At 40.0% G+C, this 22,246-nt stretch overlaps 1 protein-coding gene and 1 long non-coding RNA gene across 10 annotated transcripts; one reads left to right on the plus strand and one right to left on the minus strand.

The window, feature by feature from the left end:
- The first annotated feature begins 958 nt into the window (after window positions 1-958).
- On the plus strand, window positions 959-21,487 carry PDCD4 (programmed cell death 4). Of its 9 annotated transcripts, XM_081912909.1 has the most exons (14): window positions 5,865-5,880; window positions 7,546-7,643; window positions 8,886-9,046; window positions 10,242-10,343; window positions 11,311-11,610; window positions 12,118-12,212; window positions 12,849-12,965; window positions 15,345-15,566; window positions 16,237-16,334; window positions 17,183-17,297; window positions 18,021-18,128; window positions 18,775-18,885; window positions 19,764-19,903; window positions 20,806-21,487. In XM_081912909.1, exons 4-14 carry the CDS (start codon window positions 10,301-10,303, stop codon window positions 20,864-20,866), a joined length of 1,410 nt encoding a protein of 469 aa, XP_081769035.1. In that variant the 5' UTR covers window positions 5,865-5,880; window positions 7,546-7,643; window positions 8,886-9,046; window positions 10,242-10,300; the 3' UTR covers window positions 20,867-21,487. The 9 variants fall into 9 exon arrangements, with proteins under 9 accessions (XP_081769034.1, XP_081769033.1, XP_081769041.1 ...); XM_081912908.1 differs by lacking the exons at window positions 5,865-5,880; window positions 7,546-7,643 and adding an exon at window positions 959-1,111; XM_081912907.1 differs by lacking the exons at window positions 5,865-5,880; window positions 7,546-7,643 and adding an exon at window positions 981-1,134.
- LOC309370808 lies at window positions 4,096-5,631 on the minus strand. The gene is made up of 2 exons (XR_014168697.1): window positions 4,851-5,631; window positions 4,096-4,502 (listed from the first exon to the last, which is right to left on the minus strand). It is a non-coding gene; the product is annotated as an uncharacterized lncRNA (long non-coding RNA).
- Window positions 21,488-22,246: the final 759 nt, after the last annotated feature.

Here is a 22,246-nt window from a genome sequence, read left to right on the forward strand (position 1 = left end):
ATTTGCTAAACAAGAGGCAGAAACATCCTTTAATCGTCTGCCACGAACCTTAGCGATTTTCAAGTGACGGTGGATTCATTCTTAGTTTATATAGAGCAGTGACTCCTACTGGAAAGAAGGCAAAAACCTTCCAGTAGGAGGCGTGGTCCTCAGCAGGAACGTTTTCCTGCAGCATCTACACGCAGAAAGCCTTAGTAAGTCAAATTTCCGTTTCCCCCTTCCATACTTCTGAGAAGCCAGCGTGTTCCTGTTTCTTCCGTAACCACCCAGGCACCCCCACCCGTCGCTTTCGGGTATGCGTGCAGTTCCTCCATTTTTTCAGTTTAATTTGTTGCACTTCTTAGCATTCAGAGCAGCTTTTCATTGAAATCAGCGGCACTTGCTTATGTGCAAATATGATCACGATCGATCTGCAATTAGGTTCAAGACCAATGTTTGTAAGGCAATCGTGGCTCTCTAATCTCTACCCAGCAGGGCTCGCGGGAGATTTCCTTCCCAATAAATGTTCTGTCGAAGTCATTACATTTGCACGCAACAGAATATATGGGGAATATTCAAATGTTAGGGTATGCCCTCCCACCGCTGTAAAAAATGTTTTGTGAGATTATAACTGCAATGCAATCAAAAAATTAAAAGTAACGAAGCTGGTCCATTGGCATGTTAACTCTCTTTGGAAGGTTTGCAACTGATAAATTCTGGCGTTGGAGTGAATCGGCATGTAAAATACTACAGCGTTAAAGGAATCTCAAAAGCAAACTAGCCTTGCCAACAGGCCGGAAATCGACGGAACGCCTCTAAGCAAAATCATCTGCGCCAGTGAAAAATGGCTGTTAAAGGAGCTTCGGAGAACCCTAGAAAAAAAGTCTCACAAACACCCGCCCTTCTCGGGTGGGAAGGCCCACTATTCTAATTGTGCGGACAACCTCGTCCAATAGCTTTCCTCCTTCCGCTCCGTAGGCGGGACTACCCCGCCACCTTAAACGTGGGGGGAAGTACAGGGTTGTTTGAAAACAGTCGCAAGTGGAGAAATCTGGTGCTGATCTGCCGAGGAGAAAACTAGGCGAGAGAGAGAGAGTTTGTGGGCCAGAGTTTTATGATCAACAGCTTCTGGGTAAAAGCAAGAGGAGGAAAAGGGTGACTTTCTCACATTTTCATTCTTTAAGTAGCTGTTGGTTTAGGCTGCTAGGTCTTTGCCTCTCGTTGTCATTTGCTGCTGAAAAGAAACCCAGACATGCAAAGCAAGCGGCGTGCGAGCTCGGTGCAAAAATGTGAGCGGAAATCCCCGTATCTGAGCAAAAGGAGCTGTTCCTAAACGGCTTCTCAGCAATCGAGTTCGGCTCCATTTTTTAAAAAAGCCAATTGATAATGCATTTTGGCTATAACGGTTGGGAAAGGGAGATAACAATTTTATGATTGCTGGCTTTTTTGTGTGTTTCGTCATACTGCACCCCCATTTTATGCATGCTTTTCCGAAATTAAGTTCCAGTGTATGCAATGAACTTTTGCTCCAGGCAAGGGTGTGTTTCCTTAGACTGAGCTTTTTGAGAGGTCCTGTGCAGTTCTGGGACATAAATTCCATTGTGTTCATAGATTTTGCAAGCGAGAAAATAGGCATAAGACTGTAATCTGTGGACGGCATGTAACCCGAACCTCTGCATCTTTCCTCGGAAGGAAGCCCCTTTCGTACTAAGTGCATAGAATCGAAGGTGTTGTCAGCGGGACTTTTCACCTGGGTCCTGTAGCAAGTCATTTCGGAAATGAGCCCAATGGCGTCCAATGGGGCATGCTCCTAGGTACAGTAAGCGGCAGTGGAATGGTGTGCGCCTTGCTGCAGATGCACCCAGCTGCTTTAAGTAGGATTGTGGTGGGGAAAAAGAAGTGCTGCTATTGCATGTCAGTGGTCTTTTATTCAGTTTTTTGAAGGTTGCTGCTTTTGTGATCTGTACTGACTACTACTTGGGCTTGTTTAGATGCATCTAGACTTCCCACCTAGTTTAATGGAGGCTTCGATAAACTTATGCAGGGTGCATTCGGATTCATTTTCAGTGCTTCAGTTAGGGGCTAGTGGTATTGTGAAGTGCGAGGCGACGACATTGGGGTTTAGATGGCATAATTTGCAGGTAAGTCGAGAGAACCAGTAAACTCCCTAACTGGAGGTAGGACGCTGCGTAGCACAGTTGCAATTGGCCAGTGCAGCCTCTCTTCCAGAGACTTGCCAATAGGTTTCGCTTATCTTCATTGCCTGATTGGGAAGGAATGTTTTCCCCATGTCTGATTGGCTAGCGACTTTGATGGTGTTTTGCTTTTCCTGCAACACGTGGCTTGGCATTTGGTTTGCTGGAGTCTTGTGGTGCAGTGCTACAGTATTTGCCTAGTTGGAGTGCGATATTTCTAAGATATCCTTTCTTTATGCTTGGGTCACTTTGTGGTTAGATGGCTTTGGATTTGAACAAGGAAACTGACTAGAGAGTAGCTTTGGTTCTTTCAGACAGCATGGTTTTGTGACTCTTTGAGAAACAATAAGCCAGGTTTCAGCCTCTCATAATTGCTCATCTACTAAATTGTAATTTAGACTCTTTACAGAGTTTTATGCAACGCTTCAAAGGACACCTTGTGGGAACTAGGGCAGTGGAGTGTTTAGGGCAATGTGGAGACAGGAGTTTGAAAATATGCTTCTCTTGGATCACGACAGCAATATTCTTACCTCCTAAGTTTTCTTAATGGTGAGACTTTAATGAGTGATACAAATTTGTGCATCAATAGAAACTCATTTTGCAGCATTTCCCCCCTTTGATTGCTCACTGCCACAGAATCTAGTGATGGCCACAGACTTGAAGGATAAGGCTACCAGTGGCTATTATTGTAGGTGGCAGGCCAGTGAATACCATTTTCAGTGAATCACCTGAAACCGTGTTCGTGTCCTACTTGTGGACTTCTCATCTTTAGTCTGACCCAGAAAGGCTCCTCTTCTGCTTTTAGGACGTAGTTCCAACCTGTGGTACGGGTAATCTCAGCACCAGTGGTTTAACATATCCCATGTAGCAATTATTTTCTATAGCTAGAGGATTTGTGTGCTTAAATGATTCCAGGGAATGGCTGGATGTGAAGAGGCGGTGGGATGATATTCTGTTTGTTGTTAGGAAGGATACCAACTTTTGATTTGTGGAGATTATGCCTGGCGGAAGCAAATTCTGGCATCGGTGAATCTGCTTGCTAGGTAAATGTTCACATGGTAAATTTCTGCCTGTCATATAGCTCTAAAGGCAAAAGAGGCCTGCGAGGTAAAACCTAGCAGTGCTTAGTTCTTGAATGTTTATAGGTTACAACTTGGGTGCTTGTGCTTCAAAACATTTCAAAGACAAATCAGGAAGTGACTTGTGGATCTCAAACTGTTGTCGGTGTGCATTTATAATTAAGCCATTAGAGTGGCGTCATTACCTCTTTCCAAACTACATCTGGGAATCTGCATAAACACAGTAAATATGTTACTCATGTACTTATGCAGATTCCCTGATGTTTACATTACAGGTTAGGTATGCGTTGCATGTTGACATACAAACAATTAGTGACTTGCGTTAAGAACCTGTAGTAACAAGACTAGCCTTTTAATTCTTGTATAGTTCTTAACTACTTAAGTTTATGTTGAAGCCTGAAGCCTGTGCTATTACAGTTCAGAACCTTACATTTAAACTGCCCTGTACTCAAGGGGGTGCATCTATAGACAGATGGAGAAATACAGTCACAGAATGGGACTACACCATATATAATCTTATCCCTAAAAGAGCTCTGGGATGTGGCATCCTGGGAGAATCAGTGATGTATATCAGCTTGTCTTGGCAATGAATATCTAAGAGTAATAATATTTCATAACAACATTAGCATTAAGCCTTCTAATTAAGTACGGCTGTACAGCATTCAGTGTTGTGCACAGTACGTAATTAATAGGGAGGCTCTGAGTATACTTAAAAAAATAAATTAAACTGTAAGGTCAAGAAAAGGTCTTTTTGAGAGGGTGGAGGTTGGTTAATCATAAGCTGTGTGCACATATCAATCTTCAAACTGCTTAAGCCAGCCATTTCATAGACTCTGACTACATAGGATTTAACTCGTTTACTTGCAATTTTGTGACCTTTGCATTTTTTATGCGAGCTTAACATAAATAGGATTTTGTAGGCTCACTTTCATTTCTTAGTACTGACTCTGAAGACTGCAGTTGTGAATCAGTTGTTCAAAACTTCAGGAACAGGCATCTTCCCAACCATAGCCTTGTGCTGGCTCAGTAAACTTCAAACATCAAAGGGCCTTCATGATTTGCTTGGGGCAGGAACAGCAAGGAGAGGAAAAAGAGGCAAAAGGTTCTTGTTTCAAACATCAGACAATAGCATGAAGATAACAAAGGGCCAAATACAGAATGACCTTGACAGCTTGAGACACATTATCTAAGGCAATGTCCTATGTTCCTTGATAGAACAAATTCACTTGATTTTACTAACTGCACAATCCTGTGTACAGTGGTGCCTCGCAAGACGAAATTAATCCGTTCCGTGAGGTTCTTCGTATAGCGGTTTTTTCGTCTTGCGAAGCAAGCCCATTGACAGCTTAGCGGATTAGCGCTATTAGCGGTTTAGCCGCTTTTAGCGATCAGCTGTTAAGCGGCTTATCAGTGGATCAGCTGATTAGCGGCTTAGGAAAAGGGGGGGAAGGGAAAAAAACCCGCAGGAACTCCCAAGACATTTTCGTCTTGTGAAGCAAGCCCATAGGGAAATTCGTTTTGCGAAGCGCCTCCAAAACGGAAAACCCTTTCGTCTAGTGGGTTTTCCGTCTTGCGAGGCGTTCGTCTTGCGGGGCACCACTGTATTTTTAATGATATTTATTATTACATTTGTATCCCATTTTTTCTCTTAAGTTCCTCACACAGCAAACCTGTGAGGTAGGTTAGAATGAAAAACAGTGACTGATCCAGCGTCACCCAGCTGAGTGAGGATTTGAACCCTGGGCTCCCAGCACCTAGTTTAACACTCTAACCATTACACCACCCTCACTCAGGAGTAAAGTATCTCTCATTAAGTGCAATGAAAATTACTTCCCAGTTAGTGAGCAGTGCAGCCTAAAAGTGTTTTGAAATGTGTGGTATAGGGCTGACAACCTTTTTCAGGCTGTCATGGAGCTGACACAAATGCTTTTTTAAAAAATGCAGCAATTGCATTCTTTCTCATCATAGCAGCTCTTTACTGGGTGCCATCTCCTTAATTTCTTCTCATGTAGTAGGCGTGAAAGGCTGAACACCTCCAACTTTAAGCATAACCATTTGCACCTTTACCTGTAAGCCCCAATAATGGGACTTTCTTGAAAGTAAACATATGGAAGCTTGAGGATAAAATTTAATAAACAGATCTCTAGCCATGCGCTTCTCTATAACATGATAGCCTCTGGGAAGAACTGGAGTTTTATTTGATACATGAGTGGGAGCCAAAGAAGAGAGAGCCCTCCACCACACCTTTTTATAAGCCCCAAGCAGAAAATGTTGAGTGGGCAAATCTCCAGGCTACAGTGAGGCAGCTCTATGGCTTCCTCTGTCGCCCCTTGGCTAAAGATACTTCCCCCACCCTCCACCCCCACCTGGATTTTCGATGGTCTCACCCACCCACCCGTCGCGTCACGTCACACGCCCTTTCCCGTCCCCTCCATTTTGACACTCATAACTCATTTGTTTTCCAACTGTTTTTTTGTTTTGAACGCCCTGTCGGAGTCCCTTTTTCCATTGGCTGTTGCGGGCCCCAGGGCGAGGCTGAGCCAATCAGGATCGGCCGCTCGTGGCCGTGTTGCTGGGCAGAACAAAAACAAACACCGTGTGGCGCAGCTCCGGGGCCGCCGCCTACGGTAATGTCCCCACCCCCGCCACGGCCCCAGAAACGTGAGCACGGGAATGGGGGGGTCTCCCGTTAGGGCTGTGCCCTCCCGCCTTTCGCGACGCCGAGCGGAGAGGGACGTACGTGTCTGCCGACTCCTCAGGAGGAGGAGGAAGGGGGCCCATTTCCTCGCCTTTCCGCCTCCCTTACGCCCGTCATTTGGCCGGTGTATTGGCCGCCCTGCCCCACCTTAGCTCATGGAACTGGCCTCACACGACCGATAACGCTCTCCGTAGACAGCGCTGGGCTAGATGGACGAACAGCCTGGCTTGGCCTAGTGCCGCTTCCCGTGTATTAAAAGGGAGGGGAGAGCTGCTGTTATGCAGAGTACAGGCCGTATCATTTATTGGGGCTTCCCATCGTTTTACCTCATTCTTTCCCTCAGGAAGGGCTTTCTCCGTGATGTGAAGACCGTGCTCAGGAAAATCCTGCTGCTCTTTGAAAGCATTTTTATTTTGAGGCCGGGTGTTGATTTCAAGGGTGGCAGTTGGGTTTCCACGCAAAAGGCAGTTTGCCTTCCACTGCTGGCCTCGCCTCCTAATGTGTAACTGCTGGGGAGCACTGAGGGGGGGGGGCTAGCGGCTATGCTCTTTGTGGAGCAAAAGTGAAAACCATGTGCACCTTGTAACATGCCCCAGAACTCTCTGCTGCACACAAGGGGTTTGTGGCAGGCAAATCAATGTCGAAATGGTTAATTGATGTTTGAAAACCACCATTGTCCTGCCTTATGCATCAAATGCCGATTCACTTACCTGCCAGCTTGCATCTCAGCAGGCTAGATGGTTGATCCTGCATTTTAATGCTTTTGGGGTCAGGATGAAGTTGCACTAATTTTTGTACAACACTCCCTCCACTGGATTATATCAGTTTATGTGCACTGATTTCCCCCAACTTGTTCTTGGGACAACTGGATATCAGTATAGATATTGTTATAGTTCTCTGTATTTCTCAAAAAGATACCCCGTTACGTTTACTTTTGCTGCTAAATGCTTATCCTTCTGAATCTGGTTAAGCACTGGAATATCCCCTTCTGTGAAATGCAATAATAAGGGACTCACTGGACTTGGAAGTTTAATATTACAGAATCCATAAGATTTCATTGCCAAAATCATCTTCTGAAGAATGAGAGCATTACCTCACTTTGTAGTTGTTTACTATGCCACTTTGTCATTTTTATCTAAAGACACTTTTATTAGGGTTCATTAGTCAAGCTTTGGCATTTGAATTTAGGGCGTCAGCATACCTTAGTCTACTTACAATTTTTGTGACCACAAAAAGTATAACAATGTTATGAGTGTCTATTATATTTTATTGGAATGATTAGTCCTTGAAGTGTACAAGTTTAATGAAGTTCAAATAAATGAAGCCCCTGTAAACAACTTAAAGTTGCTTTTCAGGATACAATTGTGTGATTCAGACATAACAGCAAACCATAGCTTCCTGTTTTGAAAATGAATTATAGCAAGCTTGAGGCCCACCACACTTCATTCTCCCATCCAGAAAAGGAGACAGAAAGATTTTGCCTTTGAATTTAAACTTACCACTATTACCTGTCTGTGGTCTGTTTAAAGTTAAAGTGAGAGAACAAGCTATGATTTGAAACCATGTTTTTCTGGTTTGTTGTTACTAACTATAGGGTAAAGAAACCATAGCTCCTTAAATTTGGATGTCAGGGAACTGTGACTAGTTTTACACTGAAGTTCCTTCAGGGAGGAGAAAGTACATAAACCTGAGGTATGATGCAATTTAATATTGTAGTGGAAAACCATTTCCCCATTACATCTGAACCAGGCCAGTTTCTTCACATGGAAACATCCTCAATAAAGCATTTAATGATTAACAAAATAGTTTTCACGACCATATTGACCCTCTTTACTTAATTTGGATTATGTTTATATTATTTGGTAATCTGGATTAATTTAATTTGGCATTCAGGATAAACAAACTGATTGGGTGAGGAGTCTGCTACCACATACCCTTTCAGTAGTCTAGAGCTACAGGACTGTTTTTGTTGTTGAGAATAATGATTTAATATGTGTTGCCTGCTGTTCAGAAACACCATAGAGAAACTACAACATTCTAAGTGCTGTAAGATCAAAAATGAAATGCCTCCTAAACCACAGTTTCCTTTACCATTTAAAGGTCTAGCAACAGATGTTACTTGAAAACTTTAAAAAGATCAACTACCATACAACCACTTCCCTTTCTTATTTTTAAAGTGTGTGTCAAACAAGTTGAACACAGGCAGTCATCTGCAGGAGGCAGGTTTTCCATATTATAGACTTCAGGCCTTCAAAAAATTCTGTACTTTTAGAGACGGTTCATTGCCAGCTGGAGTGTATGTGTAATAGCAATCGTGAACTATGTCTCATCAGATGCTTCATTAATTTTGCTATTCTTGTAGCCTCAGGCTCACAGTTGCCACAAAACCAGGATGGTTTAGCAAGCATGGCTTGCAGTATGTGGCAGACCTGTATTTGTGCAGTCTGACGACTTGTGGATTTCCTGGCCAGTATTTTCCAGGCATGTAACAGAAGTGAGAAGAGTTTTCTTCTTAATGAATTTTGTTTTGTTCCTGTCCTACACATCCCATTTACCCTTGTGTTAGAGTTTATTTGTTTATGCTGCAGCACCATGTCTCATGGCGTTGGTATGTAGTACTTTTACAACATTTGTGTGTGGCTATGCTGTTAAACTAGAAGTTAATTCTGTGGTTTTGAACTAGTGGGTTACTATCTAGAATAAGGATGCCCCCCAAGGATTCAGCATTGCCTCCCTCTGCTGTCCTAAGAGATGTGTGGGGAGGGTTTTGGTTTGCTTGCCACTCCCTACCCATGCTGTCACTTAGAAATTATTTTAATTTCATGAAGGGTTGTACATTTGCATATCTGCAAGATACTGAAGATACATAATTCCAGTGTTAAATTATCATACATTTTTCTATATAAACATTGTGCTTTTCCTTTGGATTTGAAGGAGAGTTGATGCATGTAATGGAATGCCAAGAGGACAAAAATTAACTTTACAAGCTAATAAATCAACTCTCCAATCTTCTGCCTTTTGAGAGATCTGAGGAAACTCTTCTATCGAAAGGAAAGTGCTTCAGAACGTTGCAAACTTCTGAATGATTGGCTAAGGTAATGTTGAAAAACTCTTTGCTATGAGGTATGATGTGAAAGACCTGATGTCATAATCTCACCACTCAACAATGCATAGTGTTTGCTAGATAAAAGGTGGGGGAAGGAGGAAAAAAAACTTGGGGCAGATACTGCCTGGGAACACAAATGAGACTGCTGAATGTTTAATGAAAGCTACACAGGTAAAAATTGTGATGCAAGATATAAGATCTGTTAGGATTATCTGCATGATTTCCCTCTAGTGGAAGTGTTGTAGCTATGCTATCTAAAACAAATGTGATTAGATTTGGATGATGCCAACTTATTTGAGAGTACTACCATGGGGTAAAACACTGGATGAGCTGCAGGTTGGAGGTGAACAGAGAGCAACAGGAATTCCCAGAAGGTGGTGATCTGTTCTTAGAGTGAAAGAATAAATACAAATAAAGTATCTTTTTCATCGTTTGATCTGCATAGTATTTTGACAGGACTGATAAAACAATGGAACAATTACCAAAAAACAGGTGCTATCCCTACAAAATACCTAAGCAGAACTGGTGCTATATAAATATTAAAACATGGTAGTAAGACTTGCAGCCTAAATAATTTCTATTTTGTTGATGTACATAGATACATAGATGCAAACACTCACACACTCACTAGATAAATAAATAAAAAAGCTAGTCTTAATTAAATTTATACCTCAGTTCTGAACTTGGATGGCAAACAAGCAACTTTCTGTTGTTCCACTGCAAAGTGGAAATAATGATTTAGGGTTGTTTGGATAAATGAAGTAAATTTTTTTTTTTATTATGTATTTATAGTCTATAAAAGCATTTCAAGGCAGTATAGGTATGAGAATAAAATCAACAAAAATATGCACAAAACAAATACTGAGTGGGTTAAAAAAGAAAATTCATATTACAAAGGCCCATCTAAATAGTATAGTTTTCCAAAAAATGTCTGATAGAAGGGAGGGATGATTCCTGCCAAACTTCTGCTTGTAGGAATTTACAAATCCTAAGCTTAAGAGAAGTCTTTGGAACAAGAGAATAACTTGGCTGATTCAGTTTCAATAATAAAAATAATAGAAAATTTGCATAAGGTTTAATGTTTACAAAATATTGTGTGTTACAATTTTATCAAAGAAAGTACACTGTACAGCTACAGTTTCTATAGTTCTAATTGCACTAAAAGGTTCTATTTTTGTGTTTAGGTCTGAAACAACAATATTAAACAATTTTTTGCGTTTGGTTCAGTTACTGTAAAACAGCTATGGAAATAGGAAATGAGCAGACATACAACATCAACTTGACAGGTAAGGAATCAGCCCAATTCATTTGCGGTCTTTGATGCTTGAAACGCTGCCAAATGCATTTCCATTATAGAATGGAACACATAACTAAACAGAGTTTTTTAAATTGAGAAAATTGTTCCTAATACCTGTACTTATTTAAGCTCTGAGATATGCTACTGGGTTTGTTAATGACTTTGTTGTTCTAATTTTACAGTATCCCATTGCATATGCTCTTGGATTTGCATGTTGCATTCTTATAAGAAGTTGAACTAGGTCTTTGTCGCTTATTATTTTCAAAAATCCCCTTGATTTTTTTTACTTTTGGAAAATACATATTCCTGTGTAAAGTAACTACTGTACAATAATCAAGCCCCCCCAAAAAATTCTAATGTCTTTATTAAAAATATATATTCCACCTTTCCATATTTGAATAGTAATTGTTCAAATCACAGTGAATAAACAAAACAATTTAAAAATCAAAGCTTTTGTATAAATCTCGCATCTGTATAGCACTGCAAGCACAAGAAACACAAAAATACATTTAAGACACAGACACCTGTAGGCTTGATGAAAAAGATATGTCATATGCTGTCCACTGTTATACATACGAATGTGGCTTACAAATATAAAAGTGGTGCTGTACTTCAGCCACATCATTAAACAAACCATGAATATAATTTGCAATAGGTAAACTACAATTTTGTTGCGATATATCCCACTGTGACTATAATACCATGTTAGCTTTTGTCAACTGATTCTTCCTCCTCCACCAAATGCCCCTGAAACATTTCTTCCTGTTCTCACCCAGTAATTAGTTTGTCACTTTTGCAGGAGAGCTGCAAGAACTAAATTTGTCAAGGATTGTTAAAAACTTTTTTTTTTGCATGATGCTTAGAATGGCGTTGGAACTTTTACCATGTTGGAAATTTGTGTGATTTTAAAATTACTTGCCCAATAGCTAAACCTTCCTGTATCTTTCTGTTTTGAGAACTGGATAATCTGAGTGATACTCCATTTTCCGGTGATGAAGAAAATGGTGGAACTGAGGAAATAAAACCTGAAATCAATGGTAACTGGAACGCTGTCACGTCTATTAATGAAGCTAAGATCAATGCCAGAGCAAAGAGGAGATTGAGAAAAAACTCTTCTAGAGACTCTGGAAGAGGAGATTCAGTGAGTGATAATGGGGAAGCACTGAAGAATGGAGTCACAGTACCAACAAGTCCAAAGGGAAAGCATTTGGATAGGCGATCTCGTTCAGGAAAGGGGAGGGGTCTACCCAAGAAAGGTTGGTGTGTTTTGAATTCACAGCAAACAGAAATAACCTATTGAGAGTTTATCTAGGTTTAGATTGATCTTCATTTTGTACTTATTCCTAAATGTTTTGTTTTACATTAATTTGATAGCAACAAGAATATAGACACATTAGAGATCTGCATAGTTTATATCTGCATGTATAATACTTTTCTAATTTAGAACTCTGAATTTTTAAGGTTCATAATTTTAATATGAAATTGTTAATTAAATAAAACAAACACAAATACTTGGAGACTTGATAATGACTGCTGCAGATAGCTTATGCTGTTCTATTTAGCCTGATTAAAAATGATTGCCTCCTGTCTTGTTCATATTAGGAAGATAGTGAACAGTGTCAGCTTTGCTGTTCAGCTTCTATGAGCCTTTCATGTGAATTTGAAAACTAGATTTCTGTGAAAGGTTAGAGTGCAGTAATAAGACAAAAAATAACACTGACTTGTAGTCTGGTTCTCATCTTTGCTGTTAAACTTTTTTTCAGGTGGATCAGGAGGCAAAGGTGTTTGGGGAAGACCTGGGCAAGTGTATGATTTGGAGGAAGTAGACATTAAAGATCCCAACTATGATGATGCTCAGGTAAGGAAAATGGTTAGTTTCCTCATCTGATGAGTGCCCCACCCCTGAACAGTTATTTCATCAAAAACTGATGATGTAAGTAGTCTGTGCTTTTCACTGACTCTTTCTAGTCTTGATAAAAACAGAAATTGGGCATAAAGTCCATCTCAACTCTATTTAGCCACAGACATTTAATTCTGTGCTTAGTTAACAGCTCCTAGAGGAGCAGAAAACAGCAGTGGCCCAGTGATAGAATCAGTGACCGGGAAGGAGCAAAACATAGGGGTTTGAAGCAGCATTTGCTGTGCTGTTCTGCTCACCTGACAGATAAATTGTGAAGGTGGAATTGAAGTGTGGCTGAAGAACACACTGTGAGCTGTTTTCATATCAATCTTCAGCTATAGCTGCATTTCTCCATTTTTGGATTAGTTCAACAGCTTACCTCTTCCTTCTTGGTGTTATAGAGTAGTTGAAACTGATGGCAGCAACTGAAGAGAACAAAGCCATTACTCATAGAAGCCTGACTGACAGTATTAAAGGGATTATGAATGGAAAGCCTGTGAAAATTTATGGGGAACTATGTTCTAAAACTGAATTGTTCTGAGCCTTCCCAATATAAATTTTGTTTTATTAAATTTGTTACATCTTTGTTTAAAGCAGGATAACTGTGTCTATGAAACAGTAGTTCCACCTTTGGAAGAAAGAGCATTTGAGAAAACGCTAACTCCAATAATCCAGGAATATTTTGAACATGGGGATACTAATGAAGTTGCGGTATGTCTCATGGCTTATATTTTGGAAATTACAAGCAGTGATTAATGAGATTTAAAATAGTTTTTTCAAGAGTGGGGTACTTAAGTCCTTAACCATCAACCATAACATCCTTCTGGACCGTCTTGAGGGGCTGGGAGCTGGGGGCACTGCCATACAGTGGTTCCGCTCCTTTCTCCTGGGCCGTGTTCAGAGAGTGGTGGTGGGGGATGAGTGTTCAGACCCCTGGGCTCTCACTTGTGGGGTGCCTCAGGGTTCTGTCCTCTCACCCATGCTTTTCAACATCTGTATGCAGCCACTGGGAAAGATCATCAGGGGGTTTGGGCTGGGTGTTCATCAGTATGCGGATGATACCCAGCTCTACCTCTCTTTCAAATCAGAACCAGTGAAGGCGGTGAAGGTCCTGTGTGAGTGCCTGGAGGTGGTTGGAGGTTGGATGGCAGCTAACAGATTGAGGTTGAATCCTGACAAGACAGAAGTACTGTTCTTGGGGGACAGGAGGCGGGCAGGTGTGAAGGATTCCCTGGTCCTGAATGGGGTAACTGTGCCCCTGAAGGACCAGGTGCGCAGCCTGGGAGTCATTTTGGACTCGCACTGTCCATGGAGGCACAGGTCAAATCTGTCCAGGGCAGCTGTTTACCAGCTCCATCTGGTACGCAGGCTGAGACCCTATCTGCCTGCAGACTGCCTCGCCAGAGTGGTGCATGCTCTGATTATCTCCCGCTTGGACTACTGCAATGCGCTCTGCATGGGGCTACCTTTGAAGGTGACCCGGAAACTACAACTAATCCAGAACGTGGCAGCTAGACTGGTGACTGGGAGCGGCCGCCAAGACCACATAACACCGGTCTTAAAAGACCTACATTGGCTCCCAGTACGTTTCCTAGCACAATTCAAAGTATTGGTGCGGACCTTTAAAGCCCTAAACGGCCTCGGTCCAGTATACCTGAAGGAGCGTCTCCACCCCCATCGTTCTACCTGGACACTGAGGTCCAGCGCCGAGGGCCTTCTGGCGGTTCCCTCACTAAGAGAAGCCAAGTTACAGGGAACCAGGCAGAGGGCCTTCTCTGTAGTGGCGCCCTCCCTGTGGAACGCCCTCCCACCAGATGTCAAAGAGAACAACAACTACCAGACTTTTAGAAGACATCTGAAGGCAGCCCTGTTCAGGGAAGCTTTTAATGTTTGATGTATTAGAGTATTTTAATATTTTTTTTGGAAGCCGCCCAGAGTGGCTGGGGAAGCCCAGCCAGATGGGTGGGGTACAAATAAATTATTATTATTATTATTATTATTATTATTATTATTATTATTATTATTATGTTACTTTTACAATTTCTGTCTTTTATAATAATTAGTGGCATAAACACAGATTTTTATTAGATTATGAAATGTGGGTCTGTTGGTTGCAGATTAGTTTGATGGCATCTAGTAATAATTTTTATTTATTATTATCACTGATTCATTAATTGCCTTCTAAACAACAGTCTCAAGGCACCTTACACATCGGATAAAAGCAGTTAAAAACACAAAAGCAAGCCAGCGTATTTAAAACAAGACTAAAACCCTAAGAAAGTTGACACATGGTAAAGACTGGTAAATTTTATAGGTAGAAATGGTAAGGTAAAGGTAAAGGTACCCCTGCCCGTATGGGCCAGTCTTGCCAGACTCTGGGGTTGTGCGCCCATCTCACTCAAGAGGCCAGGGGCCAGCGCTGTCTGAAGACACTTCCGGGTCACGTGGCCAGCGTGACATCGCTGCTCTGGCGAGCCAGAGCTGCACACGGAAACGCCGTTTACCTTCCCGCTAGAAAGCGGTCCCTATTTATCTACTTGCACCCGAGGGTGCTTTCGAACTGCTAGGTTGGCAGGCGCTGGGACCGAGCAACGGGAGCGCACCCCGCCGCAGGGATTCGAACCGCCGACCTTTCGATTGGCAAGCCCTAGGCGCTGAGGCTTTTACCCACAGCGCCACCCGCTTCCCACAGGTAGAAATGGTACCTTTCTTTAAAATCCATATATTTAGATTGAACTCCTCTCTTCTGCTACTTCCACAAAAATATAGTAAGAATTAAAATTGCTCCTGAGTGATTCCCAAATAAGTCATATTCACAGTAGTTCCTTTGAACTTAATTGATTTAAGTAACTTTCATCCATTAATTTCAGTGGGTCTCCTCTGACATACGGTAATTGGACAATTGTCCCTTATGTCAAAGGAGTTTACTTAACTTGCAAACACATTAGTTAGAGAATTTCTCTTACTATACTGGTCCCATAAGAGAGACATTCTTCCTTGCTTGTTTTTTTCCTCTCATCTCTACTATAAAACTCATGTGCACTTGAACTAAAATAAAATGACTGCTTATTTTACTTTCCACATATTTAGGAGATGCTGAAAGACCTCAATCTTGGTGAAATGAAATACAGTGTACCAGTGTTGGCTGTATCATTGGCTCTGGAGGGAAAGGCCAGTCACAGAGAAATGACATCTAAACTTCTTGCTGACCTGTGTGGGACAGTAGTTGGCAAACAAGACGTTGAAAAATCATTTGATAGGCTTCTCAGAGAGATGCCAGAATTGGTATTGGACACTCCCAGAGCACCACAGGTTTGTTTAAAATACCTATTATCAGTGCTATTTTTCTAAAAAAAAGAGGTGCCAGAACTCACCATGAACGTCCCCCTTGTTCTCTTATAATGGCAATGACATCCACTTGAGAGGTGACGGAACTGAGTTGCTGTGAGTTCTGGTTGAAAAAAGCCTTGCCTATTATTAATTAGAATTTGTTTCTGTGGTAACATCTGTTGCTCACATTTATTAAAGTACTTTTATGGCATAAAGGTACACAATAAAATCTTTATCTAAAGTTTTGATACCCCTAATGGCTAAATCATTAGACTTTATATGCAAATTCCATCACAGCACAATGTACCTTAACTTTCTGTGTCCTAGAACTCCTTGTCTTCCCTGCTACCACCCAATGTATTGTATTATCTTTTATGTATTGTGCCAATATATTCTTATTTATTACATTTGTAGCTGCATGTAATTGGCTCATCTGTTTATGTAAAATTAAGAAATGTAGGCAGCTGAGGTAGCAGCACTGCCTGTACTGCTGCTTGAACCAGCCCAAGAGGGAAACAGCAGGGCTGCTTGGGTATGGCTTCCTTCTCCCATTTTGGGGGTGTACTACTGCTTCGTGTGACATTGTGACTGATCAAAGAAACCCTGTCTATCTCAAATTTAATCTGTAAGACATATTTCTTTTTCATGGCAGTTGGTGGGTCAATTTATTGCAAGAGCAGTCGGAGATGGGATTCTTTGCAATAGTTACATAGATGGTTACAAAGGCACTGTGGACTGTGTCCAGGCTCGGTAAGTGCATTGCCCTTCTTAGCTGGGGTTCGCAATTAAAGGTGATAATCCAGTAAAATTTTTGTATTTGCCAGGTTAAAGAAGGCTTACCTATTATTTTTTAAGAAATAAAAACATCAAAGATTGGGGTTTATACTCTTTCTTGAAAAGTTATGAAGATATAATGTTTCTGCTGCCTCCTTCCATTGCATAGCTTGTGGAATATTTAATACCTAAAGGCAGTGAATGGCTAAAAGTACAGAATTCAGAGAAAAGCTTTAGACAAATAATGGAAATTTAAGGAATAATCACTAGCTGCTAAGTTTGGATGTTTAGGGCATCAGTTCTAAAAGTGTTAGAATATTGAGGTGCTAGAGCCTTAGATAGAAGAAACAGAAGCAATTATCTCAAACATCTGGGTATGATGGATATAGGGTACTCTATGTCATGGACTATATTTTTAAAGAAAATTCACCAAGGAAGCATTATGCAGGTAGTGTCCTTTCAATCAAGAAACATGTATCATATCTTAAATAGTAGCTAATAATAGTTCCCTGCTGCAGGATTATTTTGGGAAATAAACTAATGTGACTGTTATATTCACTGTGTAAAACTTTGAAAAATAATTTGAATTGGATTGATGATTTGTAGTGAACAAGCTACAGCTTTTTGACCTAAGTTAATGCTGAACACAAGTTACCGGACCCCATAAATATTAGGTCACTTTGTTACAATAGCAGTTTTGGTGTATAAATCTTGCATCTCATTGTTAATGCAGATTTCTACAGTGTAGTTTAAAGGCTTAATGGTGAATGTAAAGATTCTTAAATATGTTTGCTTTTATTTGCAACTCTCCTTTCTCTTCACAGGGCTGCTCTGGATCGAGCTACTGTATTGCTGAGTATGACCAAAGGTGGAAAACGCATTGACAATGTGTGGGGATCAGGAGGCGGGCAGCAGTCTGTAAAACATCTTGTTAAAGAGGTATGTAATTAAGTTCAGCTGTTCATTAGTGGTTAACTTTTATATCCAGTTAACAGGACTGGTTCAGTGTTACAAGGGGCCCCTTGACAACATGTTTTTGGTCTTCCCACTCTCCTCCTGCACCTCCAAGCAGGCCTAATGTTTCTTGCTGCACCATATAAAGCGAACAAGGCAGAGGTGGGAGCAACTGCTGCCCAGTGCCTTTGCCACGTCGTCTCAACTTGCTCACAAGCTGTCTTTCGGTGTTATTCTGCTACCACTGGCTGTTCTTCTTGCATACTTTCTGAGTGGCCCCACTGAGTGGTATCCTCTGTTCTGCCACAAAAAGTGAGAGTGCAAGTAGGAAAAGACGTAGGGTAAACTACTGGACAAAGCAACTGATGCCTCTTTGTTTTTTCCTCTAGTAATTTACTAATGCATTGTATATTATTAAATTCATGATTATTCATTCATGATTACATATGTACTGAACAATATTTCATTTCCATTTCATTTATTTCTCATTTACAATAATTAATACATAATTTATCTTTTGGGATCTTGCCTGCATTATATAATGAATTCATATATTTTTTGTATTTATCAAAAAAGCATTGACCACTGTGCCATAGAGGGTGCTCATCAGTAAACATTTAATTTAGATACTGAAATACATTGTAGATTTCAGAATTGTAAGCTTTTTAACATCTGGTCTTATACATTTTTGTATTTTTAATCAACTAGATTGATATGCTGTTGAAAGAATACCTTCTTTCAGGAGATGTTTCTGAAGCAGAACGTTGTCTCCAGGAGTTAGAAGTACCACATTTTCACCATGAACTTGTATATGAAGTAAGGCAGGAATGAAACATTTATTTTTTTTACAACATAGTATTATAACTGTCATTGTAAGTTTAGTTCTGAAGTTACAAACTTTAACAAGCATAATGATTTTTATGTTGAAGGAGCTTTATTGAGAGTTTCTCTTTGGTGGTACTATTTTACACTTGCTTGTAAGCTGAGAAAGATCCTTCCTACAGTAGCCTGCATAACCTGTACCTTTTATACTAGTTTATTTCCCTAATAAAATGCCTGGTAAATAAAAAGACTGAAGTTCCTTCTTAAGTAATTCATTGACTACCTCTTACTTTATTTTCAATGAAGGGAATATCAATACTGCATATTATTGTTCATTTCAAAAGAGAATGTTTTCATATCACCTTTGGCTTCCTTTTATACTTTTTACTGGCTTCAAAAGCATGTTCTCTATTACACTTTGTGGGATTACCAAAAATGGACCTGAACAGCAAAGTATAGGAATGCATAGTATCAAATTCCTTGAAATCTCTAGATGCCTTTCACACTGTTGATTATTGATTTGTGCTTTCCATAATATCCTTTTCCCTCTGCAGTATAGTTATGTTTGTTACTTGCTTAAAATATGTACTTTCCCACCATTTCTACCTGAACATTCAGTTCATTTGATTTTACATTTTAGGCAGTTGTGATGGTTTTGGAATCAACTGGAGAAACAAACTTTCAAATGATGCTTAATTTGTTGAAATCCCTCTGGAGGTCTGCTGTCATTACTATGGACCAAATGAAAAGAGTAAGTATGCCTAACAGATTTCCAAGCATTTCCTGTTAAATATCCTTATAGCTGAGAAGATTGGGTTGCATTTATTTTTGTTTATTAACATTAAATGAACAGCCCTAGAATTTGATCAGGGAACACAAATTCTGACTTCGTTACAGAATTTGAGGGTTTTCAACGATATTTTTAAAAAGAAAATCTAGGAAGAATATAGAAATCTGTCTTGTACAAAGTCAGATTGGTAGTCTGTTAAGTTTAGTAATGGTGGCTCTATTGTCACCTGCTACCTAATATTCAGGGGCAGATCTACCAGAAGACACTTTAGTCAACATTGCTTTAAATTTTTGGGTTTTGTAGACCGAATTTGAGTCACACAACTCAAATCATTCTATGTATATAATATTATATCATGCATGTATATAATATTTCCCTAATTTTCATCTCCCATAACTTGAAAACTATAAGGTATAGGAATTTTTTTATTCACACCAGTGACTTTGACATGTGAGATAATCCAGTACAGCAATTTTATTCAAAATGTGAGATGTAGTAGTTATGATGATGGTGATCAATTGTCATGGAACAACCCAATTGAAGAAGGCAACAGTGGTTACCCAGACTTCATTGCTGGTTGCGTAAGGGCCCCCATCACAGTTTAAGCTCCAGGGCCCCAAAAATGTAGGTCTGCTGCTGCTAATATTTTAACTGTAGATATTGGGGACTAAATTAGTATGAAGTCTGGCAACAGATATAAAAGATATATAATTATATATATTTAAGTGAAAGTTAAAGGTAACATACCCATTTAGATAGAAACATTTTACTTAAAGTTTACTTAATTCATACTGAAAATTCCTGAGATAATGAATTTTATTCTAATTTTGATGTTGCAGGGCTATGAACGAATTTACCGTGAAATCCCGGACATTAATCTTGATGTGCCACATTCATACTCTGTGCTTGAGCGGTTTGTAGAGGAATGCTTTAGAGCAGGAATAATTTCCAAACCAATGAGAGACCTCTGTCCTTCCAGGTACATACTTAAGGATCACTGTGTCAGAGAGGTAGCTGTGCAGCAAATTAAGTCCAAGGGGTGCAAAACCTAGCTAGTTTGTCAACAGAATTTAATCAAGTCAGATTGGCAACTTATTATTTTTTTCTTGCATGGTAGTACAGGCTGTCTTAGGACTGGTGCTAGCTAAAGGGGTAGAATAGCTTGGAATCTCTGATCCAAACTTCCATTCTAAATCCGAGCATGTGGTTTGAAGGCCCAAGAGGCCAATCACCTTGTTGAAGTGAATTAGGTGTGGGTCTAGTCAGTTCCTGAATGGGTGACCACCTGGGAACTACGTGTTTGCCACATTGGGTTCTACAACTGAAGAAAAACAGCATATAAATATGAGAGAGTAAGACTATATGGATATTTCACTTGTGTCTTCCTGTTGCTATAGTGTGCTTTCTCAGATACTGCCAATCTTCTTCTGTGCTGTAGCTGCTTTTAATTTCTTTCCACTTCTGCTAGGATGATTGGGGTCAGAGGAAACTGGTTATTATTTATGAATTTTCGTAACTTATTATAACCCTGTTGAAGAATTCTTAGATTACTGCAGAATAAATGATTTTGAAGCATAACCTTCGCCAAAACTAGGATATTAAGTGAGCCGATTCTGGAATCTCAATCTATTCTTAAATGTCAGAGTACGGTTCTCTGTAGATTCCTGGCTTTGGGTCTTGCACTTTAATGCTCCAAACTTTCCTCCCCTTCCCCCATCAGAGTTCGAATAGAACAGAGTGTCTATAATTTGCATACATATAACTAACCACACTGCTTTGAGGGTGATTTACATTTTTTATTGCAAATTAACTTTCTGCCCTCCTCTTCATATGGCCAAGTTTAAGGGATATACTGAAAGCTAATTGTATATTTAATTTTAGGGGAAGGAAACGCTTTGTAAGTGAAGGAGATGGAGGCCGCCTGAAAGCTGAAAGCTACTGAATGAACAAACTCTTGCAGCTGTAGATGTTTAAGGGAATATATATGTATATATTCTATAGTAAGAGTTGCTTAGCACAGTTCATTTATTTTTTAAGAGATGCACTTGTTTTGGGGAACAAATACCTTCTGACGGTTTTTATAAACTTGTGTTCACAAGGGAAATTCTTCAGTTTTCTTTTCTCTGGAGCTATAGTTGGGACAGAACAAGTAACAACCTTTCTGTGGAGGTTTGCTAAAATAAGCTACTATTTTGGAAGTGCCATATGTTTGACCTAATCATTCCATGTTTTGCATTGATGCCTGCCTGCCACTCCTTTGTTTTAATGACAGTGCTTTTATAGTGAAATCACTGGTTTATACAAAGCTTTATAGAATGGGTCATTAAGCTGCTGGAACCCTATTTTGGCTGCTGCTGGGAGAAAAAAGTTTTTTTCTTTGTTTTAAAGAATCTAAGAATTTAGTTTGATCATAAGATGTATTCATCTTTTTCCAGGGGAACAATTGATTTGCTCTTAAATTAATTCAGCAAATGGTGGCTGGAACATCTATTTTTTTCTACAATACTGGAAAAACGAACAGTTCTGATAGAATGTATTGCAAAATAAACTTTTGTGAAGCAGATTTTTGCCATGTTTTCTTAAACAATTCTAGAAGTACATAATCGTTTACTCTTAACTATATATATGGTTCATCTCCTAATCTACTCCTAGAGAAGCTCTACCTGTGGCCCTTTGTGTTATCTGCTTAAAGTGCACTTTAGTTTGTTTTATTGTATGCCAGCATCATTACTCTACAATGAACTAATCCTGGAATAATTTAACTGATTCATCCTAAAAGCTTGCCACGCACAGAAATAGGTTTGCATGGCAAGAAAAAGAGGCCACCGCTAACATAAAATTGCTGATTCTTTTATGCATGGTTAATAGGGGTGTGCTATTAGCAGACATGCTCCCACTCCTAGCTAATTATGGTACATTGAAATATTTGCACCAATGTTAATGCTAGCCTGTAATAAGCTTCAAACTAGTTTGCAGCCATGGTTAAAAGCCTTAATGTAAGAATCAATGCAGACAAAGTTGATGGAAGATTAGCTGTAAAAAAAGAAGTGTAGAAGGAATTTGCATACGAGTTAGTAGAAGACTGGGAATATTTTGGCTGTATCCAGCCACAGCTGGTACTGACTGGCTCAGTTAGAATGCATGCAGAGCATGTTTCCTTCTTACATGAAAAGCTATTAGACATATAAAGCAGAATTCAGAGGCAGCCCCACACCCAGCAGCATGGCTCTCTGCCAGGAAATGGAATAACAGGAGCCAGCCTGTCTTTGCACGACCTTTGCCAGTCCTGAGTCCAAGGAACTTACAGCCTAAAGTTATGGTA

The sequence above is a fragment of the Podarcis melisellensis genome (assembly GCF_964234715.1).
Source record: "Podarcis melisellensis genome assembly, chromosome: 5".
In the NCBI taxonomy this organism is placed as follows: domain Eukaryota; kingdom Metazoa; phylum Chordata; class Lepidosauria; order Squamata; family Lacertidae; genus Podarcis; species Podarcis melisellensis.